This window comes from Equus caballus, chromosome 5 (assembly GCF_041296265.1).
Source record: "Equus caballus isolate H_3958 breed thoroughbred chromosome 5, TB-T2T, whole genome shotgun sequence".
NCBI classification, from domain to species: Eukaryota; Metazoa; Chordata; class Mammalia; order Perissodactyla; family Equidae; genus Equus; species Equus caballus.
Genome location: NC_091688.1, coordinates 61,957,980 through 61,978,905, shown reverse-complemented (window position 1 = coordinate 61,978,905; position 20,926 = coordinate 61,957,980). Strand labels below are relative to the sequence as shown.

At 49.6% G+C, this 20,926-nt stretch overlaps 1 protein-coding gene across 4 annotated transcripts in view; it reads right to left on the bottom strand.

Moving 5' to 3' along the window:
* The window catches only part of KCND3 (potassium voltage-gated channel subfamily D member 3), a 212,362-nt gene that overhangs the window by 15,178 nt on the left and 176,258 nt on the right, over window positions 1-20,926 (bottom strand). For all 4 annotated transcript variants that reach the window (XM_023641416.2, XM_023641418.2, XM_070268524.1 and 1 more), the window contains exon 3: window positions 971-1,133. In XM_023641416.2, the coding sequence (XP_023497184.1) occupies window positions 971-1,133 (163 nt within the window). The remainder of the gene's footprint in view (window positions 1-970; window positions 1,134-20,926) is intronic.

Sequence of the window (20,926 nt, the reverse complement as noted above, 5' to 3'; positions counted from 1 at the left end):
GAAAGAAGAAAATAAGGACACCAAATCTCAGGCCTCCACAAGTGACTCTTTCAACGAGGTCCCCCTGTCCACTGTACCCCATGGAGGTTGAGATGATGCTGAAGGGGCACCATGTTTCAGCCTAGATCAGAAGAGAGATGAGAAACTTTCCCCTCAGTCCTCTTCTTTCCTGATGGGAATCTGGTAAAAGTCACCTCCCAAGAACCGTCACCAGCCAGACCCCCTAAAAAGGCAGGTAGACGACAGCTGGCTGAGTGGGTGAGTTTTCTGGATGGAAGGCGGAGGGCCAATCAGGAAAGGAGGCCCCTGTCCAGGCACCAAAGCCTCAGATACTTTTCCTCATTCTGTGGGCTGCGGGACCCCTGCCCTGCCTTCTTCAGCAGAGTCCGCAGGGCATCGTGAGAACGTTTCTCAGGCCCAAGGGTCTTCTCCTGACCATCAACTGCAGTTCTGTGCTGCACTCACCCTGACGTGACTAAGGCCCGTTGTGCTGTTTGTCCCTCAACTCAATGGCCTCAGAATGTTCTCCTTTCAGAGTATTCATTTTTCTTTCCAGCAAATTTATTTTCGTCACTATGTTTTGCATAGATTATTATAGGGTATTGAGAAGCGATTCTGTTCCCCGTAAGCTCTTGGCTGCGAGAGGGAGGAGACCAGGGCACTGCCGAGAGTTGGTGGCTGAGGTCTTGGAGGGGGAGCCAGCGCCCAAAGAAATTACAGAGAATAGCCAAAAGGGAGATAATCAGCTTACGGATAATTGAGGGTTTGTTGCATTTTGCAGCTGACTGGGGCTGGAGTGCAGGACACGGGTGTGTAGGAAGGGACATGAACTGCTTTACCTTCCACAGCCAGAGGCTGTCTGTGCAGTGGTTCTCCGGGGACTCCAGGCCTGGCGACGTGACTGTGAGAGCCGCGCAAGGTGAAGGGCCAGGCCCCTCTCTCGTGCCCACCCCCTGGGTCTGTGGCTTACCTTCTGTGCCCTGCGTTTATCAGCTCTCTGATTCTGGTGGTAAATCCGGCTAAAGTTGGAAACGATCACAGGCACTGGCAGGGCAATGACCAGGACGCCACTCAGGGAGCAGATGGAGCCGAAGATCTTCCCTGCAATTGTCTTGGGCACCATGTCTCCATAGCTGAGACAGAGAGACAGAGAGATGGGTGTAAGGAAGGGGCCACTTGGGAAACAAGGCAGCCTTCCCTGTCAATCATTCACCTATGCATGCATGCATCCATGCATTCAATGATTAAGTTTAGAGTGCCTACTATGTGCCAGGTATGTGATAGGACCTGGGAGTGAACAAAACAGACAAGATGCTTATGTTCATGGAGCCAACTTTCTACAAGGGGAAGACCGTAAACGAGTAAAATGAATCCATAACAACATTGCGACTTGTGGTTCTGTCTATGAAGAGAGTAGACAGGTGCTGTGCCAGGTGGGTGGAGTGTGCTCAGGAAGGGTCTCTCTGAGGAAGTAACATTTAAGCTGAGATCTGAAGGTAAAGGATCCAGCCATGCAACACACTTGGGGAATAGTGTGCCAGGCAGAGGGAACAGAAATACGGAGGTCCTGAGCTAGGAAGGAGCTCAGCCTGTTCTAAAGGGCCAGCGGGGCTGGAGCACAGTGAGGGACGGGGAGGTTGAGGCAGCAGGCAGGGGCCAGAGTGTGCAGTGTCTAGTGGCCACGACAAGGAGTATGGATTTCCTCCCAAGTGCAATGAGGAGCTGTGGACGAGCTTTAAGCAGAAGATCAACACAATCTCATTTATGACGATAAAAATAATAAATAGTAAACCCACCTTCTATCCATGTGGAGGTTCACAATTTCCAAACACGCTGACACATTTCCCCCACATAAGCCCCATGAACCCCATGAGCTTTCTATCCTTATCCCCATGGGACAGACGCAGGAACTGAGGCTCAGAGACCTGAAGTGGACTGCCCACGTTTGGGTGCACCTGGATCAAAACCCACTCCTCTTGCTTTTCTCTCTTTTCTGCTAACTGCACTGTCTTAGAGGGAGACCACGAACTCTGAAACTCAGTCCCCTTAGCTGTGAAGCCATTTGGGGATGGTGGTGGCAGCTCTCAGAGCTTGGAGAAACTCTCTTAAGTACTTCACACCCCGGCATTGGCCCCCTGGGGCCCGATTGGCCTGGCTCCCGCTCCACCCCAGGTAGGCAGGCCGGAGCCTCTCTCCTCCAATCAATAAGACACTCTCCACAGCGGTTAAGTGTTTAGCCTCTTCTTTATTGAGATCACTTAAAGGCCTTATTAAGCAAAGATCTGTGATGACTCCTTTGGCCAAAGCCAGAAATACCACCTCCCCTGCCTCTGTGCCCTCTGGGTGTAGGATGAGCAGGAATTGTTGCTGCTGAAATAGTGAGGCTCAAAGTCACTTTTCCTGAGGGAACCCAGGTGTCCCAGGGCTCCAGAGAGGATGGGGACAGGGATGGGAGGAGCTGTTTCAGAAGTATGAGGTTCTCACCTCCTAAACATCTTTGTGGAGGGTAGGCCAATGGCTGACCCGCATTTGCTGAGTGAATGAATGATCTCATTCAGGCCTCTCAACATGCGATGAAGGGGACTCTGTTTTGAGAACTGTCTTCCTTCTCCTCAGTGTCCGAGCCCTTTGTCCTGGCTTAAGCTGTCTCAGTCATGCCACTGACATTAAGGCCTGTAATGGCTCCTTCTGGAATTTTGCCGCTGGCTTGCCTTCTCAGCCATGATGCTCAGGAGTGGCCTCCAGTGAAGTGGTTGAGACCTTGGCTTCTGGAGTTAGATGACCTGGGTTCAAGACCCACCAAGCTCCACCACAAAATAACTGCATGACCTTGTGGGAATGTTACTTTGGGCCTGGTTTCCTTGTGTATAAAGTGAAGATAATAAGAGCAACCTGTATCATAATCCTATTGTGACATATATAGCCCTTTAAACAATAAAAACTACTACGTTTACCTAGCCATTCTGGAAACCAGGGTATCTGTGGCTGGGAAGCTCTAAAAACACAGCTGATTGTCCCAAGTTCAAATAATCCCAATGATGAAGAAAAGGGCGCTGACCCTAGAGGTGAATCACATAGCTGGGATTTTCCGATGATGTGACTGAAATGTGGACATTAGGCACATGACCACAGATGAAAATGAGGCATGGCAAGAGTATGTCAGAACAGTGTCAGGAAGGCTGCGTTACAAAGTGACGGAGGCTAGTGAAAAATACTAAGGACAACAGAAAGTTTGTTTTATCCACTGGAAGAAAGCACGAGGAGGAAAGCCATGCCTACTGCTGGGGCAGATGGTCTGCTGGTAACAGATGTCAGAGAGAAAGCGGAACAACTCAACTCCCGTGTGCTCTCTGCTTTCTCCGCTGGGAACACGCTTTATCTTGGAAAGGCTCGCACAAATGCGGCTAAGAAGGATCTGGAGCTTGAGGCGGGTAGAGAGGGGGAAGGCAGGCAAGTGCCCAGCTGTCTTCCATGGATTCACATCACAGGCCCACGTGGATCCCCACCCCCCAGGAGACAGAAGGGATGTGCAGACGGGGTTGTAGAACCACTGCCCACGAGGGTCGAGAAATCAAATACCAAGAGACTAGTGAGGGAAAACTGTCGTACTGATGTTTTTGAAGAAGGGGAAAGGAGGTCTGAGAAAGCACAGACCAACAGGCTTGGCATCCATCAATTCTGCCATCAAATCGCTGGCAGCATTCGAGAGCAGATTATTAAGTAGACAGCTTGAGAACATTTGGAAAATAAGCTGTATTGGTTCACTGAGCACACATCTTGCCAAATTAACCTTATTTCTTGTTTTGAGAGGGTTAACTGGCTAGTGGATCAGGAGACCTACTGCATCATGATTTTAGCAAGACGGGTTCTTGGCCCAGTTCTTTCTACCCTTCACGAGCTGGAGGAATGTGGTGTGGGTAGCAGGTGGGCAGCAGTAGGGGTTGAACCACCATCTCTAGTCCTCTGGCGCTTCTTAAAGATTATCAGGAGTGCTCCTATGCCAGCAAAAAGTTCATGGTGTTCATGTTCGAAGGGTCTCCTTTAGTGAAAGCGTAAATAAGTATATGAAATAAAGAACGGATATAAAGTTAGGTCTCCAGTGGTGTGTTCCAGAATTTTTCAACAACTTATATAAAGCCAGAGGGAGGCAGCATGGCCTAATGATTGAGAGAAGAGATTGGGGTCAGATCTGGGGTTAAACCCTAGACCCACATTATTACTTACTAACTAGTTAAGTGACCTTAGGAAAGTTATTTAACCTGACCCTCTACCAGCATAAAATGGGTCTCATATACCTAACTTACAGGGTTGTTGTGATCATTAATGAGATAATTCAGAAGAAGCACTTAATGTGTGTCTGGGTAACTATAAATTCTCTATAAATACTCAGTGTGATGGGCACCTATTGCTTTGTCACTTAACACCCTAGCCCATCTAGGAACTGTGCTCCTCTTTCCGCATCATGACATAAACTCTGTCCAGAGGAGCTGGTTCTCAGAGGAACTGCCATATTCTAACAAACCTCTCCCTGTGCCCCTGCCCCCGCCAGTCACAGTTAGTAAGTTCAGAACAGGGCATCTGACTCCAGCTAGGTCAATGAGTTCCTTTCCTGGATTCATTTTTTAATAGTTTTATTGAGATATAATTTATATACGATAAAATTCATCCATTTAAATTATACGATTCAATGGTTTCTAGTTTATTTACAGAGTTATGCTACCATCACCACAGTCTAATTTTAGGACATTTTCATCATCCCCAAAAGAAACCTCACACCACACCATTCCACACCCACTCCTCTGCCCTAGGCAACCACTATTCTACTTTCTATCTCTATAGATTTCTTTATTTTGGATGTTTCATATGAATGGAATCATACAATATGTGGCCTTCTGTGTCTGACTTCTTTCACTTAGCATAATGTGCTAAGGTTCATCCATGTTGTAGCATGTGCCACTACTCCATTCCTTTTTATGGCTGAGTAATACTCCATTGTATGGATATACCACATTTTGTTCACTCATTCATCAGCTGTAGACATTTGGGTCATTTTCACTTGTTGGTTATTATGAATAAATTCTGATATAAAAATTTGCATACAAGTTTTTGTGTGGACGTATGTTTTCGTTTCTCTACAAGTCATATGGTAACTCTAAGTTTAACAATTTGAGAAACTGTCAAACTATTTTCTAAAGTGGTTGTCCCATTTTACAATCCCACCAGAAATAAATGGGAGTTTCAATTTCTCCATATCTTCACCAACATTTGTCACCATTTTTTTGGTGTTTTTATTTGTGAAGAGGATGGTTGCTGAGCTAACATCTGTGCTAATCTTCCTCTACTTTTTGTATATGGGATGCTGCCACAGCATGGCTTGATGAGCAGTAGGCTTGCACCCAGGATCCAAACCCATGAACCCCAGGCCGCCAAAGTGGAGCACACAAACTTAACCACTATGCCACCAGGCCTTTCTTTTGATTCTAGCTCTCCTAGTGGGTGTGAAGTGGTATCTCTGTGGTTTTGATTTGCATTTCCCAGTTGGCTAATAATGTTGAGCCACTTTTCCCCTTCTCTGGATTTTTACCCTTGAGCCCAGAGCAATCTCTTTCAAAGATGTCAAAACTGCAATGAGCAAAGCTCCCGAGCTGCTGGCAGTCATGCTTGCTGCCACGGGAAAAAGCCAGATTGTAGTTGGAGAGCGAGAGGGCTGATACAGAGGAGATGGAAGACGGAAAGGGAGTCTGACAGAGTTCGAGTTCCTGTCCTAATTCTTCCTGAGGACCAGTTTACTTTCGCCTTTCCTGTGGCTTAGTTGTTCCATCCTTCCTTTGACTCTGCATACCGACAATTATTGTTTTTGTTTAACCTTCTTTCATTTAGATCCCAAGATACTGGGGATGATGATGGTGATGATAACGCCACTGCTGATTATTTTTAAGCAAGTTCTTCACATTTCTAAATGACAGAGCTACTGTGAAATGAGGTCTTTAGGAGTCAAAAGGATTTTTAACAGGTTGTAATCATGGGTGAAGCCAACCTGATTAACTTTAACAAATATAAATCACAGCACCAGTATTTTGATTCAAATAATCAATGACTTGTATAGCTAACGGGAGAGGCCAGCTTAAAAGCCATCCATGTTAAAAATCACTGGGAGGATTTAACTTCAACATCAGCCACCAGTGTAACGTGGCTGCTAAAAACTTAATGCCACGTTAGGCTAGATAGCTGGGAATACAGTGTCCAGAAAAAGGGAGGGGCCGGTCATACTCTGCTCCTAGAAGCAGACCACTTCTAGGCTGCTGTGTGGAGTTTGGGGCACTATCTATTCTACAGGACAGTGAGTAACTGGATCACGTCCACAGAAGGGAGCTTGGGATGGTGAATTGTCTGGAAATCCTTCATATGGGAAACAATCAAAGGGTTGGGAATGTTTAGCCTCAAGCATGGGGAATGGAAGGATGGAGGGAACAATGTACCAGAGCCTGTGCTAGGAGCTTTATTTGTGTTAGTGGGTCTCTCAATAACCCTGTCAGGTAGGGTTACCCTCCTTAGGGATGAGGAGCTGAAGCCCAGAGAGAACAGGGACTTGTTCAAGGTCCTCAAGCAGTAAGAGGCAGAGCTGTCAGGGTTAAAGCCCGGGTCGGTCTGTTTCCATCGCCCTGCTCTGTCCTTCACATCTTGCTCCTCTGAGGGAGTGGGTGGGGTCGGGAGAGAACGGTGGTGGGAGACGGCTCTGAGGAGTCAGCTGGAGCTCACCCCCTTCTGTCTGCCCCCGCTGCCTCGGTGGCAGCAGTACAGCACAGCAGTGAAAAGCGTGACTCTGAGTGTCAGGCCACTGGGGGCAAATCCCGGCTCTGCTGCTCGTTAGCTGGGTGTCTTTGGGCACGTTACTCTTGTCCTCACTTTCCTGCGATTGATAAAAGAATAGTACCTACTTCACAGGGTTGTTGTGAGGGATTCACTGTTTGCAAAAGTGCTCAATTCTGGCACACAGTAAGAACTTGTAAGAGTTTATTAAATAAATCCTGGGCCCAGACCATCATTGTTTCTAGACTGGACTCCTGCAAAAGCCTCTTAACCAGACATCCCACTTCCACTTTTGTTTCCCTTTAATTCACTAAGAAGCTTACCACGTATTCTGAAAATGCAAATTCAAGCCTGTCATTCCCCTGCTCGAAGCACTTCAACAAATGTTGGTCGAATGAACATGTGAGTTAATAAGTAAAACCGTGCTTGCAATGCTGTTGCCGAGACTACATGCCTGTTACACAGTGAACACCCATTAAACAGCAGCTAATTATGACCGTAATGACCAGGATGGGCAGTGGCCTGTATCCCACAGCCCCTCCTGGGGCCCACCTGGACAGGAGCACCGAGGGGCAGGAGCTGATGGTGATCCTCTAAGTCCTAAGGGCGTCAATGGCTTATTTCCTCTGTGGAATTTTGAAGAAAGAGAGGGATGAGGAAAGAAAAAGCAGAAAATGTCTTGGCCTAGAAAATAAAAAGCCATAGCCTTATTTCCGTTTTGTCTTCCTCTTCTCATGCAAATAAGGGCTCCCCTCCCCCACCCCCTCTTGGCTCTGTGGGTAGGGGAAAGTAAGGGACAAGAGAGTCCCTCTTGGAGGTGACATCTTACATATAGGTGAGCTATGGTGCTCACCCCAGACTTAGAACTCACACCCAGACCTGCCCTGGGGCCACGTGGAGGCAGCTGTCTGCTGCTGCCCAGGTGGGGCTCAGGGATGCTGTGCTGCTCTGCCTGCCTCTCTCTCCCAGCACATCCTCGGTAATCCGCAGTGATGTCTGGGCTGTGGCAAGAGCATGGAAGCTTACCCTCCTAATATGGAAGGCTAATTAATTTGTATTAGGGCTCAGGAATAATTAAACTTTTTATCTGAACTTAAGCTGCACAAACCACCCGCCTTGTACAATTAATTGCTGCCTTCATTTCCTCCTCCAGGTGCCAAGAGATAAGTGCAAGCCAGGCTCCTCCGTCTGGCTCTGCCTGCCTCCCAGGCAGGGGCGAGGCTGCCCGCTGGTGGGGAGTCCATTCTTTCTCAGAGGCCAGGGCACTGCCCATTCAGGGCCCAGCTGCTGGGAGCTCGGTCAAGGACAGCTGACCTTGAGGAGTTTCTACAAGGAGGAAGTCTCAGCCTCATGGCCACAGCCACTCCTGCACCCGCCTTTTCCACTGGGAGGCCCCCTGAACTTAGCTTCTGCCTCTGCTCCTGGAGCCCTGGGGACGGGGATACAGCTGGGGGATGGACACTGTCCTGGTGGGTGGGGCAGGGTGAGGAAAGGAGTTCTCAGAGCAGGCTGGGCACCACTGTGAGTTCCAGGGACTCAGACCCCTGTGGCTGCCTCCTTGTCCAGGGGCAAAGGACGACAGTAGACCACCCTGGAGGACACTAAAACACCAGCCCAGCTGATGAGTTCATCCCTTGACAAAAATCTGGTCAGCTTCTTTTCACATGCAAATCCCCTCCCATGGAGGAGCGCTGCTGTACTTTTTTTTTCTTTTTTGAGCTCTTATATCATGTCAGATACTGTGAATACATGATCTCATTTGCTCCTCCCAGCAATCCTACGAAATAGATGCAATTATTCTCATTTTATAGAAGAGGGAACTGAGGCACAGAGTGGTTAAGCAATATGCCTGAGGTCACTTGGTTAGCCAGATGCAGAACTGGAACATGGACCAGGTCTTTTAGATTCCAAAGTCCCTACACACAACTGCTAGTTACTACAGCCCAAAGCTATGGTCCCTGAGGAGCCAACATAGTGGCCAGCAGCTCTGTTAGAGAGCAAGGGAGGGAACTTCAGAGGCCACCGGATCTAGGGCAGCAGCCTCGCCAGACCCTTACAAATGACTTTAGCCCTGTGCTGTGGATTCTCAAGGATGAGGACTTGGGAAATAAAATGAAAGCCCTGTATTACTCCTCCTTCCTACCACATGCACCCTCTCCAAAACAAAACAAAACAAAAAACCCGCATCTCTGATCATGTCCCTGCAGCTAGGCACCCTCCTGGGATCTCCTGCAGAGTGAGCCCCAGCAGTGAGCCAGGAGCCAAAAGGATGAGTTGGCCTTTTGGAACCTTGAGGCTCCTCGGAAGACCCCAGCAGGGGGCGGACCTGGAGGAGGGGAATCCAATAACATCAGAGTGACAATTCAGTAATAGTTTATTTTTATTTGGCATCAATACGCGCCATTCAATCTTCATGACAACCTTACAAGGTATTATTAGCCCCATTTTTGAGACGAGGAATCTGAAGCTCAGAGAGGTTAAGTAACCTGCTCAGGATCTTAGCTTATCCAAGCCAGTATTCCAAATCAGGCTTGTCTGACTTCAGAGCACCCCTCTTTCTCACTATGCGCTACTCAGGAAGAGAGAAATGAGCCAAAAGACTTCTCTAATCCACACTAGAAAGAACAGCCTCAAGCAGACAGAGAAACTGTCAAGGCGGTGTGAGCCGAGACATCCTGTGGAAGCTCTCGGGGCTAAGGGAGGTGTTTCTGGGTTCTGCCAGCAAACGGTCCTGAGAAAAGGGGACCGTGACCCTCCCAGGCCATAGCTGTGGTTGGCCTGCCCTGCAGAGTCACAGCCAGTCACAGCTGCATGCTCTTGGCCACTGGGATTCTGTGGTGATAATCTCCTTGTCTTGCCACCTTGATGGCAATTGTGCTGGGGGACAAAGCTCTTCTTCTAAACCAGTGGTTCTCAAACTTTAGTGTGCATCACAATTGTCTGGAAGACTTGCAAAAACAGACTGCTGGGCCCTAACCTCAGATTTCTGATTCTGTAGGTCTGGAGTGAGACCTGAGAATCTGCCTTCTAACCAAGTTCCTAAGTGACACTGATGTTGGTGACCTGGGGAACACACTTTGAGAACCACTGCCCTCAACCATCCTCTCTCCACAGGCTGCAGATCTGCAGACTCACAGAATGTCACGGCTGGAGAAAGGTTGCAGCAACCAGCCTCAGACCAGTCATTGCACCTAGGAGGAAACTGAGACCCTAAGGTCATAAGTCAGGAGGCAGAGCCTGCCTCATCGCCCACAGCGATGCCCTGCCCAACCTGTTTACTCCGCACGCACACAGCTGCCTGGGCCCACACGTTTCCACTCCTGGCCCTCTGGATTGACCGATTCATCAGACACCTGCTGGGTGTTTACTTCATGTCTGTCACTTTGCTAGGTGCTGGGGATACAAAGCTAAATAGACAAGCATGTCCTCTGCTCTCAGGGAGCTCACAGTCTCATAGGGAAAACAGACAAGTAAATCATGACGACAGTTCAATGTCATAACGCCACGAGAAGCATGGATACAGGGTCCTGTGTGAGCATGAAGGAGGGGCCTCTAAGTCAAGCTGAAGTGTGGTCAGAGGACCTCTCAGAGGTAGCAGCACAGGCTGATTTCTTGAGCTGTGAAGCAGAAGGGCTCACCTGAGGAACTATAAGAAATTACTGGCCAGAGGAAGGGGTAGATGGGAGACGAGGCTGGGGACGTGGCCACAGGAAGGTCCTTCTGGGTTCATCCAAGGAATGAGAACTTTCTCCTGAAAGCTATGGGAGCCAGTGAAGGATTTTAAGCAGAGGAGTAATATGATCAAATATTCATCTTCGAAAGATCACCCTGAAGAGTGGAGGATGGACCAGATGAGGATGAAGGTAGAGGCAGGAAAACCAGTTAAGAGGCCACTGTGCCAGTCCAGGATCACTCATTCCTGTGTCTTTCTGCCTCCATCAGAACACTTAGTCCTTTGTGTCTGGATATACTTCCTGAAACGGCCGCTTTCCCCATTGGGATAAGTGTAGTCTGAGCACAGGGCGATCTCTTTCTGCATCCTGGGTGCCTGGAATTTTGCATAATGCGTAATAGGGACTCAAGAGTTCAGAGTGAATAAGAGAAAAAGCAGCTTCTCTGGTGTGGGTTCCAGGACTGGAGTGGCCCCCTGGGACTGACTTCTTCTAGAATCAGACTGCAAGCTCCAGGAGGGAGGAGGCTGAATCCTCAGTACCCAGAACCATGCCTGGCTTATGCTGGGCGCTCAGGATGTTTGTTGAATGAGTGAATGAACCGCGAACAGATTAGCAATAGAACCGCTGATGTCAACAGACCAGATCATCATGGAGCCCTTCTGTTGAAAAACATCTAAATCCTAAATAAAATATACTTTTGATGCATTGCTGGGTTCACTTGAAGTAGGGGAAACCTATCTTACCCCTGATATAAAGAAACAAACCACAAGGGAAAACCACAGGTGGCAGGAGGGAGCAGTAAGCAGAGGGAGGAACACTGTTGTTCTGAGGGCACATGCCAATGACAGCCCGGTGATCTGTGACTTGTCATTGGGAACATGAACCTTGGGCCAAGAGCCAAAAGGAACTCCGTCTCAGAGTCTTCAAGTGAAGCCAGGGCCCGCATGTGTGCTAAACTGCTCCCAAGATGGTTGTACTACCTGGCTTGTGGGCAAACCAGATTTAAGTTCTGTCTAAGGAAAATATCCTTAACCTTGGACTTCAGGATTCCTACAGATTAAGATCAAGTAAGCATGAGTTTGCCTAAAAAAAAAAATCATAAGGAAGCAAGCAACCATGAGTGAGAGTCAACAGAAAAAACAAACAATAGATTTAGGCCTCCTAAAAAACTTCAGATTCTGGAATTGATAGATACAGAAGAGATTGTATGAAATGTTTGTTCAAAATAAAGGGTGGAGTCACAAAGATGAGCTAGCAATAAGACACTATCAGAAATCACCAGGCAGTTATGGAAAAGAACCAAATGGAGTTTCTAGACGTGAAAAAGTTAAATGCTCAAATTAAATATGACTGAATGTAATTTCTTAAACCAACTGGTTATTCTTAATGAGTTCAGCTTTTTGAGTAAACCTTCTCTTCCCCACCTAATCCTTGAGGATCCTGATATTGTCACTTGGTCCAAAAATCCTCGTACCTGAGTCTATTCCTGTCATGACTAGTAGGAGGGCAGTAAAGACCAAGAAGCTGCCTGCAACAGCCTCATCACCAGAAGAGGTGATTGCTGTGGCTGTGTCACATTGCTGAAAGAAGCTTGGTTCCTGTACAGACATGATCCCTTTTGCTCACATGGCTCCCAGGAAAGACACAGTGACACAGATGAGCATATGGAAGGTAAGCAGACAGCAAAACAAAGACAGCAAACCAAGGTTATAACTAGACATGAATGGTGCCAGCCAGTCAGCCACCAGTGTGTAAAAACCAGGGAAGGAGATGTAATCATGTCCACTACTGGTCTCCTGTCAATGGGAAACATTCGAATGAAATTGGGATTTGGTTATTTCTGGTGGCACTTCCTGAATATCCAGTCAGTTGTTCCCTGCACTCTGAACGGGCTTTCTCAGAGCGAGGTCTGCAAGGACATTTACCTTTTTGAAGCCCCAAGTTGAAAGGCTGAGGCCCCAGGGCCTGTGAAACCACGCAGTCCTGACTGGACCCAGCCCTGAGGATGAGCCTCGTCAGATCCGGAGAGGGCATGTGCCCTGACCTGAGGCATCTGTGGGCTGGGAGTCACATTGGCATGTCTAAAGTCCTAGCTCCAAACTTGACAGGCATGCTTTTCTGGAAATTGGGCCTTGCTCAGTTCTTCTCCCAACCTCAGACCCCAGGAGACTTGTCCCCGTCTACCCCCTCCGCACTCTTGGGAGTAGAGGTTGACAAGAAAGAGCCATGAGGAATAGCAGACGCGTCTGGTCAAACCACGGTGCTCCCTCAGAGACCTTGTCCCACAGGCCTGCGCCATCTGCTTCTCTTTCTCCATATGTTCATCACAACAGCCCTTCTCCCTGGGGCAGAGTCGTGGCCTTCTGCCACCTTGGGCTAGTAAGCATTTCCCAGAAAGGGATGAGCTGCCTCAACTACAAAGTGGAGCACTAGCCATGACAAGCCTTTGCTTAGTGCCAGAGTGGGCACGTATTGCAGAAGAGCAGGCCGATCTTGGGAGAAAGTGGGAAGGGTCCCACAAAGTCTGTACAACAGAGGTGGGGTGTGGCCGGGGCCAGACACCAGATGGTACACCCAAAGGGAATGGAGCATTGAGGTTAAAGCCCATGTCGCTGACAGAGAGCTAGGATGCAGAAGCTGGGACGATTACGGGATAAGCCAGACAAATTTGTGTGGACCGAATATCATTGATGCAGACCTCAGCAGGCCCAGTCTTGCCTCGGCTAGCACACCTCCGATTCCCTCTCCGCTGGGATGGGGGTAGAAGTAGTGATAAGTGGGAGGAGAAGTGGGCAAGAGGCAAGGACCGAGGGCTGAGAGGAGTCTTAGTCCCAGCTAGGACAGATGGAGGTGCTGAGTGACTTGGCCACTTGACCCTATATCCGGCCACCAAATGTCCCTACTCCTCACAGCACTCTGTGCTCTGCTGCCCATAGGGTAGGTCCAAGCTGTCCAACTGCCCTTTCCAGGTCTTACCTGGCCTTCCTCCGCTCTACCCTTGTCTTGGGTGTTTTCCCTTCCCCTCCTCACCCAGCCTCACCCTCAAGGGACCAGGAGACATCCTCCCTCTTCCATGAAGCCTTATCTGAACCGCTCTTGAGTCCTCATGGTCTCAGAGACTCTGAGAGAATCTTGAAGGGTCTTATAGGGTGGCACGCCCAGTCCCAACGCAGCATGGGAACCCTCTCCACAGTCGCCTCTCAGCCTCTGCTCCGTCCTCCAGGGGCTCCCCCGCACAGCTTTAGAGTCACACAGACCTGCGCTTACGTCCTTGCTCTCCCTACTCAGCCAAGGGAGCCCAGGCAATCACGAACTTCCTGGGCCTCAGTTTACACACCTGAAAAATGGAATAGCAATGACCTGCCTCACAGGGTTGTTATGAAAGTGATGTCTGTGAAAACACTTTACAAACTGTGAGGTGGGCTCAGTTATAGCTAGTTTTATATATATACACACACATATTTATGTCTGTATAACCAGTTATAGTTATATATAGTACTAGTTCTAATTATATAACTGTATATAACTAGTCATAACTCAGTTATAACTGAGAGCATCGTTATTCTTCTGTATGAAGCAACGTGGGTCATAGGTGGGCTGTTCACCCTGTCAGTTCACCTGTAACCTGTACCTGTAAGTCCTGGCTGTGCCCTCAGGAGCCCCAGACTACGTCTGCTGCTCTGCCAGCACGACAGCCCTCCTCAGAGCTCCTGAGGCACACCCAGCTCCTCCTCTCATGTGGCCTGCGCTGGTGGCCAGTGTTTCACAGCTACCTGTCCTCTCTGCCCTGGCAGGCCTAAGCTTGGGAGAATGCAGTATCATGCAGAGAACACAGGCTTTGGAATAGAAGCCCCTGGAATGCAAACCTGCTTCTCTCTCTCGGGCTGGTGGCTTGGCTCTCTAAGCCTTAGATCCCTCAGGAATGAGGTCTCCTTACAGGGAACGGTTACCCCGCACTCACAGACCCACGGCAAGGCGTGTATGTGATTGTCGGATTAACATCTTTATTAAAGCTCTGTGGGAGCAGGCCTGGCACAGAACTAGGCACACAGGACACAGCAGGTGCCTCAGGAATCTAATGGCATCATCTTTAAGAACGGTCCTTCATTTCTGTTATTTCAGCACTTCTGTCATACTGGACACGTGGGGGGCTGTTCCAAGGATACTTTTGGGGTGGTGGACTAAATTCAGTCATCATTTCTAAGGCAGGTTTCCCCCAAGCCTGTAGCAGGATGAAAATCCTGGTCCCCGAGACATTTAACTATTACCTCCAACCTCATCGCAGGCACTTAAATCCTGCTCCAGGGCCTGAGGCCATTTTATCATTTCCGCCCAGCTGTGGAAAACCCAGAAGAATCCTTGTGCATCTTACGCATTGCCAGCCCCGGGCTCAGTGCTTCTGGGTTTGGTTTGATTCAGCTCAGTACGTTTGCTGGGCCTTGATCATTCCCCGGAAGCGTGTCTCTTGCTTTGGAAGGTGGAAAGGAGCTGTGGGCTGGACTCCATCTTGCCTGACCCACTGGAAGCCTGCCAGGGGGAGGGAAGGGTGAGGAGGCTGCCATGGCGGCCCTCAGCAGGTGCCTGCCTGCCAGGGACAGGAGCCCGGCCTCCTTGGCCTCCATCTTTAGTCTCTAGGTATCTGAGCCTTGCCTCCCTCTCTCTCTCTGTGTCTTACCCTCCACTTCTGGGTGGGATGGCTCTCAGGTGTGATACCAGAACAGCACTCTCCCCCAGGACATACCAGCCCATTTGCTATTTGCCCCCCATTAGCACCCTGTGTCCCCATGTAAGCTGGTGACAGCAGGAGCTTAGCCTGCCTGGGTCACCTCTGCTCTTTCAGTGCCTAGCACTGCACCTGCCAGGTGGTAGGGTTGTTACATGTTTTATGAAGAAATGGATGTTCATCTGACTCATGTCCAAGCTGTTCCAGCCCACCTTGCCTGGGTTGAGACCAGCTAGGATCAGTAAAGATAGTTTTGGGGCGATTAGAGGTGGTTCTCACGGCTGCTGGCTGTGTGTGTGTGTGTGTGTGTGTGTATGTGTGTGTGTAAAATAGCACTCCCCACATACACCAACCCCCAAATGGACACCACACTCTCTCCTCCCCTCTTCAGAGAAACACTGTGACATTCTCCATCACACACACACTCACAGCAGGTCAGAGCTGGAAGAAACTTTAAAAGTCATCTGTTCCATGTGTACTGAAGTATTTATGTGTGAAATGACACATTTCTGGAATTTCCTTTAAAATACTCCAGGAAAAAAAGGCGAGTGAGGAGAAACAAGATGGCACCAGGGACGGGTATGTAGGCACACGGGGTTTCATTTACCACTCTCGCTACTTTTGTACGTGCTTGAAATTTTCCATAATAAAAAATTAAACAAAGCCCAACTAAGTTACAAGAAGAACCACCTCCTCCGACGCCCTCACCTTTGGGGCGTTGAAGCCCCTGCTCACTGTCCACGTCTGACAAACGGCCCGCAAACCCCGCTGTTGCTTATTTAGCGCTTCATTTGTGTGGGGCTCGTGCTGCCAGCTAGATTCTTGCTTCCTGAGGGCAGGGCTGTGTCCTTTGCTAGTTTATATCCTCTTGCAGAGCTTAAAATAGGGCTGGGCGTATTGGAAAGTACTCGATAAACCTCGTTGGTGGGACCTGCTGGCCCTGCCCCTTGGACCAAGGCCTCCTTTCCTGTCTGCATGTCCTTGGCATTTCACCCTCCTCCACCCTCACCCACCCCATCCCAGCTCCTCTCTGGCTTTTGCCAAGGTGACAGGGGACACTGTGGTCAAGGGCTCCCTGTTTCCTTCCTTCAGCCCTGGCAGCGGGCTCTCCTCGTCAATATTTAACTTAATCAGATCCCAATGGAGGGAGGCAGGTGGGCTCGGGGGTGCTACAGGGCTGGCAGGGCCTGTCTGCCAGGCTCCCCCAAAGCCTGGTGTGATTGCACACACATTACGCTGTAACGGAGCCTCTGTACTCCAAACCCTCCTTTTACATTTTTGTCCTCTGCCCTTCAATTAACCTTGGGAGCCATGGCCCGATGGGCTGCAGCCTGCAGGGAAGGGAGCAACAGGGGTCAGTCCCACGGCTCCACACGGCTTCTGGGCGGCCTGCAGCCTCTGTGGGAGACACAATGCTGCTCCAAGTGAAGGCGACGGGGGTGCTTGGCTCCACCGTGGGAGGAGAATGTGAGCAACACTAACATGTGAATGCTTACTATGTGCCAGGCACTGGCCCAAGTATCTGTGAGTATTCATTTATTTAATTCTCCCAACAACCCCAGGAAGTAGGGTCTATGATGGTCCCCATTTTGCAGGCTAGGAAATTAAGGCTCAGAGAGGTTAAGTAACCCATCCCCAAATCACACAAGCAGTAATCGGCGGAGCTGGAACCTGAGCCCAGGCCCTCTGCTTCCAGAGCCGATGCTGTCAACCGCTGCCTTTCAGTGAGGGAAGTGGCTGGCCCCGCCCAGGCCATCCAGGCTCTGAGGTTCCACTGCCTGCCCCGCCTGGCCCCTCTGCCCCTCAGGGGCCTTGTGTGCATGCTGACAGGACAGGCAAGCCTGCTGCAGGGGCGGTGTATCAGATAAAGGGCAGAGGGCTTCTCGGCTACACTGCAGAGCCCCGTGGCATGAGGAAAGGGCGGCCCAAGCTGACAGGCTCGGCTTATTTATGTGCTTTTTCTTCATCGAAGGGCTCCTTTAAAAATGACTCAATCGGCTATTAATCTTGATGGAACATCAACCCCAACAGGGAAAAAAAAAGAGTTAGAAAATCTGCAAGAGGAGAACGCCTGTGGCTCGGCCTCAGGCCACCGGAGAGGGGACACTTGGGGACACTGCGGGGAGGAAATCTTCCAGGGCCTGCCAAGGATCCGTGACCATGACCTGGGTGTGCACCCAGCGCCAGGCTTGGTCCCCTCGTCCCTTCCCCCTGCCTTGACTGGCTTCCCAGCTGCTGGGGTTCCACTGGGCCCCATCACAGTCAGATTGACACACACCCTGTGCGTGTTAATGAGACTCCTGTGGGGAGGGTGTGAAAACTAATCTTAGGAATATTACCAAGTGCAAGAGGAAAGTCCTAGAGGGGCATAAATCCATGCCCTTTGAAGAGCTTGGCTCAGCAGAGACCCTAAACTTTAGGGAGAAAGCAAACTTTCCTTGAGAGCAAGACAAGAGCTAAGAGGGTAGGGGGCAGGGGGCTCCTGCTGTCTGCCTGGCTTGGGGGACATGCCTGAGGAGAAGTTCCCCTGCCACTGCAGTCAAAAAGGCCGCAACTGGCTTGTGGCAGAAAAGTAATTACACAGTGTGTTTATGTTTTCACCAACTCCAAGGTCTGGGACCAAGGTGTATTGGAGAGCTTGCTGGGTGACTTCCTGGTGGTAGGAAGAGGATGAGAAGGGCAGGAAGAGAAAAGAGAGAGGAATGCGAGTTAGCAAGCACCCTGAGTTCCCATCAGGCGGAATCCTAAATACTCCATCTGGCCTTCCTCCCAGGCCCTTCCACCGAGCGACAATCTGACTCTCCCGTGGGGCACTCTCTGCCCTGGGAGCACGTCTGCTCCACCCTGGGCTCCCAGCTGCTTCCTGGACACGGCAGCTCCAGTGGGAGCATCTGTCTCCCCAAGGACAGAGTCACTCGAGGTGGGCACATCTGTTTCGACAGGAACCCCTGCTCCATTGGAGAGTGCCTCCTCAGCCTGCTTCCATTTCCATTGAGGATTTTTCTTTGGCCGTGGAGGTTCCGCTTTGTGGGTGCGTCTGCTCAGGGGCGCTCACTGCCCAGCTCTCTCCTTTTCCTCTGAACTTTGCACATGCCTTCCCCAGATACTTCAAATAGCTTTTCTGCTGCCCTCTCCATTCCCAAGCATGGTAAGCTGGGAAAACTGTGGGCTCTGAGCTCAGAACAATCTTGATTCAACTCTCGAGTCCTTCAATTGGGGAGCACTTGATTTGGGCAAAGTTTCTAACCCTTATTTTCTCATCTGTAAAATGGGAATATTCATATCTACTCACTGACACAGTCATTGTGAGGAAAAATGAGAGAAGGGACATCCGCTTCCAGTAATGGAAGCTAAGCAATTTGAATAAACCCTTCTGCTGAGGACAAATAAAAAGCTGGATGAAATACAATAAACATTTTCTTAGGACCGACAAAGAGGTGACAACGTAATGGGGATTCACGGGCCATAATCTCTGAGAGCTCAGAGAGGTAAGCATGGTACTCGACACCATCCTTGCCTTTGAAAAGTACGTGAATCCAGAAGTAACAGTGACAAAAACGAGCAGTGGTTTTTGCAGACCCTTGCCACCCACCCCGCCCTGCCGAAGGTGGGCAGCCTGAATGAATCCTCTCCATCTCTCAAAGTCGGGATCTTGAAGGCCTTCACCCTCAGGGGAAGATGACCTGGAAGTCAATATGCTCTCTCATGGATCTGCAGTCTTGATTTGGATGAGGGAATTCGAATTAAGGTGGTCCTACACTGGCTGCATCCCCAGGTGTCTGGCAGAAGCAAACTAAAATCCTCTTTGGAGGAAGAATATTCATCCCAAACACAGATTATTCCTTCAAATAATGTTCAAATACACCAACCAGCAGAGTCAAAGATAAGCAAGTGTACAAGGAAAGGAGACACTATGAGCGAGAACCAGGAGAAAGAAGAGCAAAGAGATCCACAAACACTTGAAATATCAGAATTATCACACACAGACAGTTATGTTTACAATTTGAAGAAATAAAAGGCCGGCTTGAAAATTTTCTCAGGGAATAGAAACCAAAAAGTGACTTAGCAATTTTGAAGAAATTCAAATAGAAATTCCGGATCTAAAAAAATACAACCACCAAAATTAAGTACTCCATGGATCAGTTTAAGTGTAGATTAAACACAGCTGAAGAGAAAATGAGTGCTCTGCAAGTTAGAAGGAACTACCCAGAACACAGCACAAGGGACAAGAGAGAAAACACATGTGCCTTGTTCAATGCCTGACATATGGAAGTAGGAACTCAATAAAGGTTAGTTTCATTCCTTTTCCTCTTTTTCTGGGTCTAGGCAACTGCTGACCAAGAGCCACTGTAAATGCTCCCAGGTTCAGGGTCAACAGGGAACATGTGCAGGTTCTCTTAGGCCCTGCTTTCCTTCTGGTCTAAGCTCATTCTGGAAATTCTGATGAGCAAAGCTGGTGAGTGGCAGTGGGTATAGATCGCCATTAATGAGACCAACAAAATCACCAGCCCCAAAGAGGATGCTGTCAACTCTGTAAGTTGACAACCTCTGTTCTGTAGCTCCCAGCTGCCTAGGGACTTTGAGCATCACAGTGGGCCTCACCAGAGATGCCTCCTGCACATCGGCTTAAAGCGTCTGCCCTTCATTTCCAAGCACTGGAACAAGAGGGACAGGGACGCCCTGAACAGTCCCACCCCTTTCCCTATCTGGGTCATTTCTGACCCCTGGATGCAGGGACACAACCAGACAGAACTGAGGCAGAACCAGGTCCAATGGCTTGACTCCCCTTCAACAGGCCTGCAGTGTAAGGGAGAAGAGCTGGCATTGGCCCTGGGAGAGAAGAAGAAGGGAGAAGCTTTGGAAGCCTGGCTGCTGGGTGTGTTGAGTTGAAGCGAGGCTGGCGAGGCGCCCTGCAGGGGTTTGGGGGTGGGTGCCGGGCTGCTGTAGCAGGTGGGGGTGGGAGGCCAGGGAGGTGCTTCACACAGGCAGCAAAGAGAAATTTTGTGTTTTTATTAGTAAGAGCCTGAGGGGACTACAGAATCCAATGCCCTGATCTCACCTGTTCCATTTCAACAGTAGAATATTTTTCTAGACTTAGAAAAAATTGCGTCACATTTGCTCTGTGTGGGGGGTGTGCGTGTGCATGTGTATATGTGCGTGCACATGCACTGACCTACTCATTTGATCAAGGGTTCTCTAAGACCAAGGCCGCAGGTCTCAGTTAAAACAAGATTGATTGATGGCCTTTGTGTGTCAGGCCCTGGGCTGAGCGCTTGGGACTCAACAATGATCAAGACATGGTCCCCGCCCGCCCTCGGGATGTTCCTGGGCTCCAGGGAGATGCAGGCACTCTTGATGGCTCCTCGCTGTGCCTGCTGCTCTAGGGCTCTCTTCACTCGCTGATTGGTATCTGGTCTGGACAAAATGGTTTTTCACAGCCCCTCCTTGGCTCCAAAGGCAGTACCGGAAATTTCAAGCAAGAAACCACTTCCTGGTCCAGCATTGCCCAGTGTGGACAGGATATTACTGAGATGGAGGATGGATGAGCTGCTCAGGCTCCTGTCTGCCCCTTCTGCCGAGGATGTGGAGCAGGAGATAACCAAAGGGTCAGCGGAGATGGGCCTCCTGAATGGACTCGTGGCTCTGACTTGAGTAAACTGCGTGAGTGGTATGTCTCTTACTCCCCCTTCTAGCTTTTATTTCCTCCTTCTGATTCTGG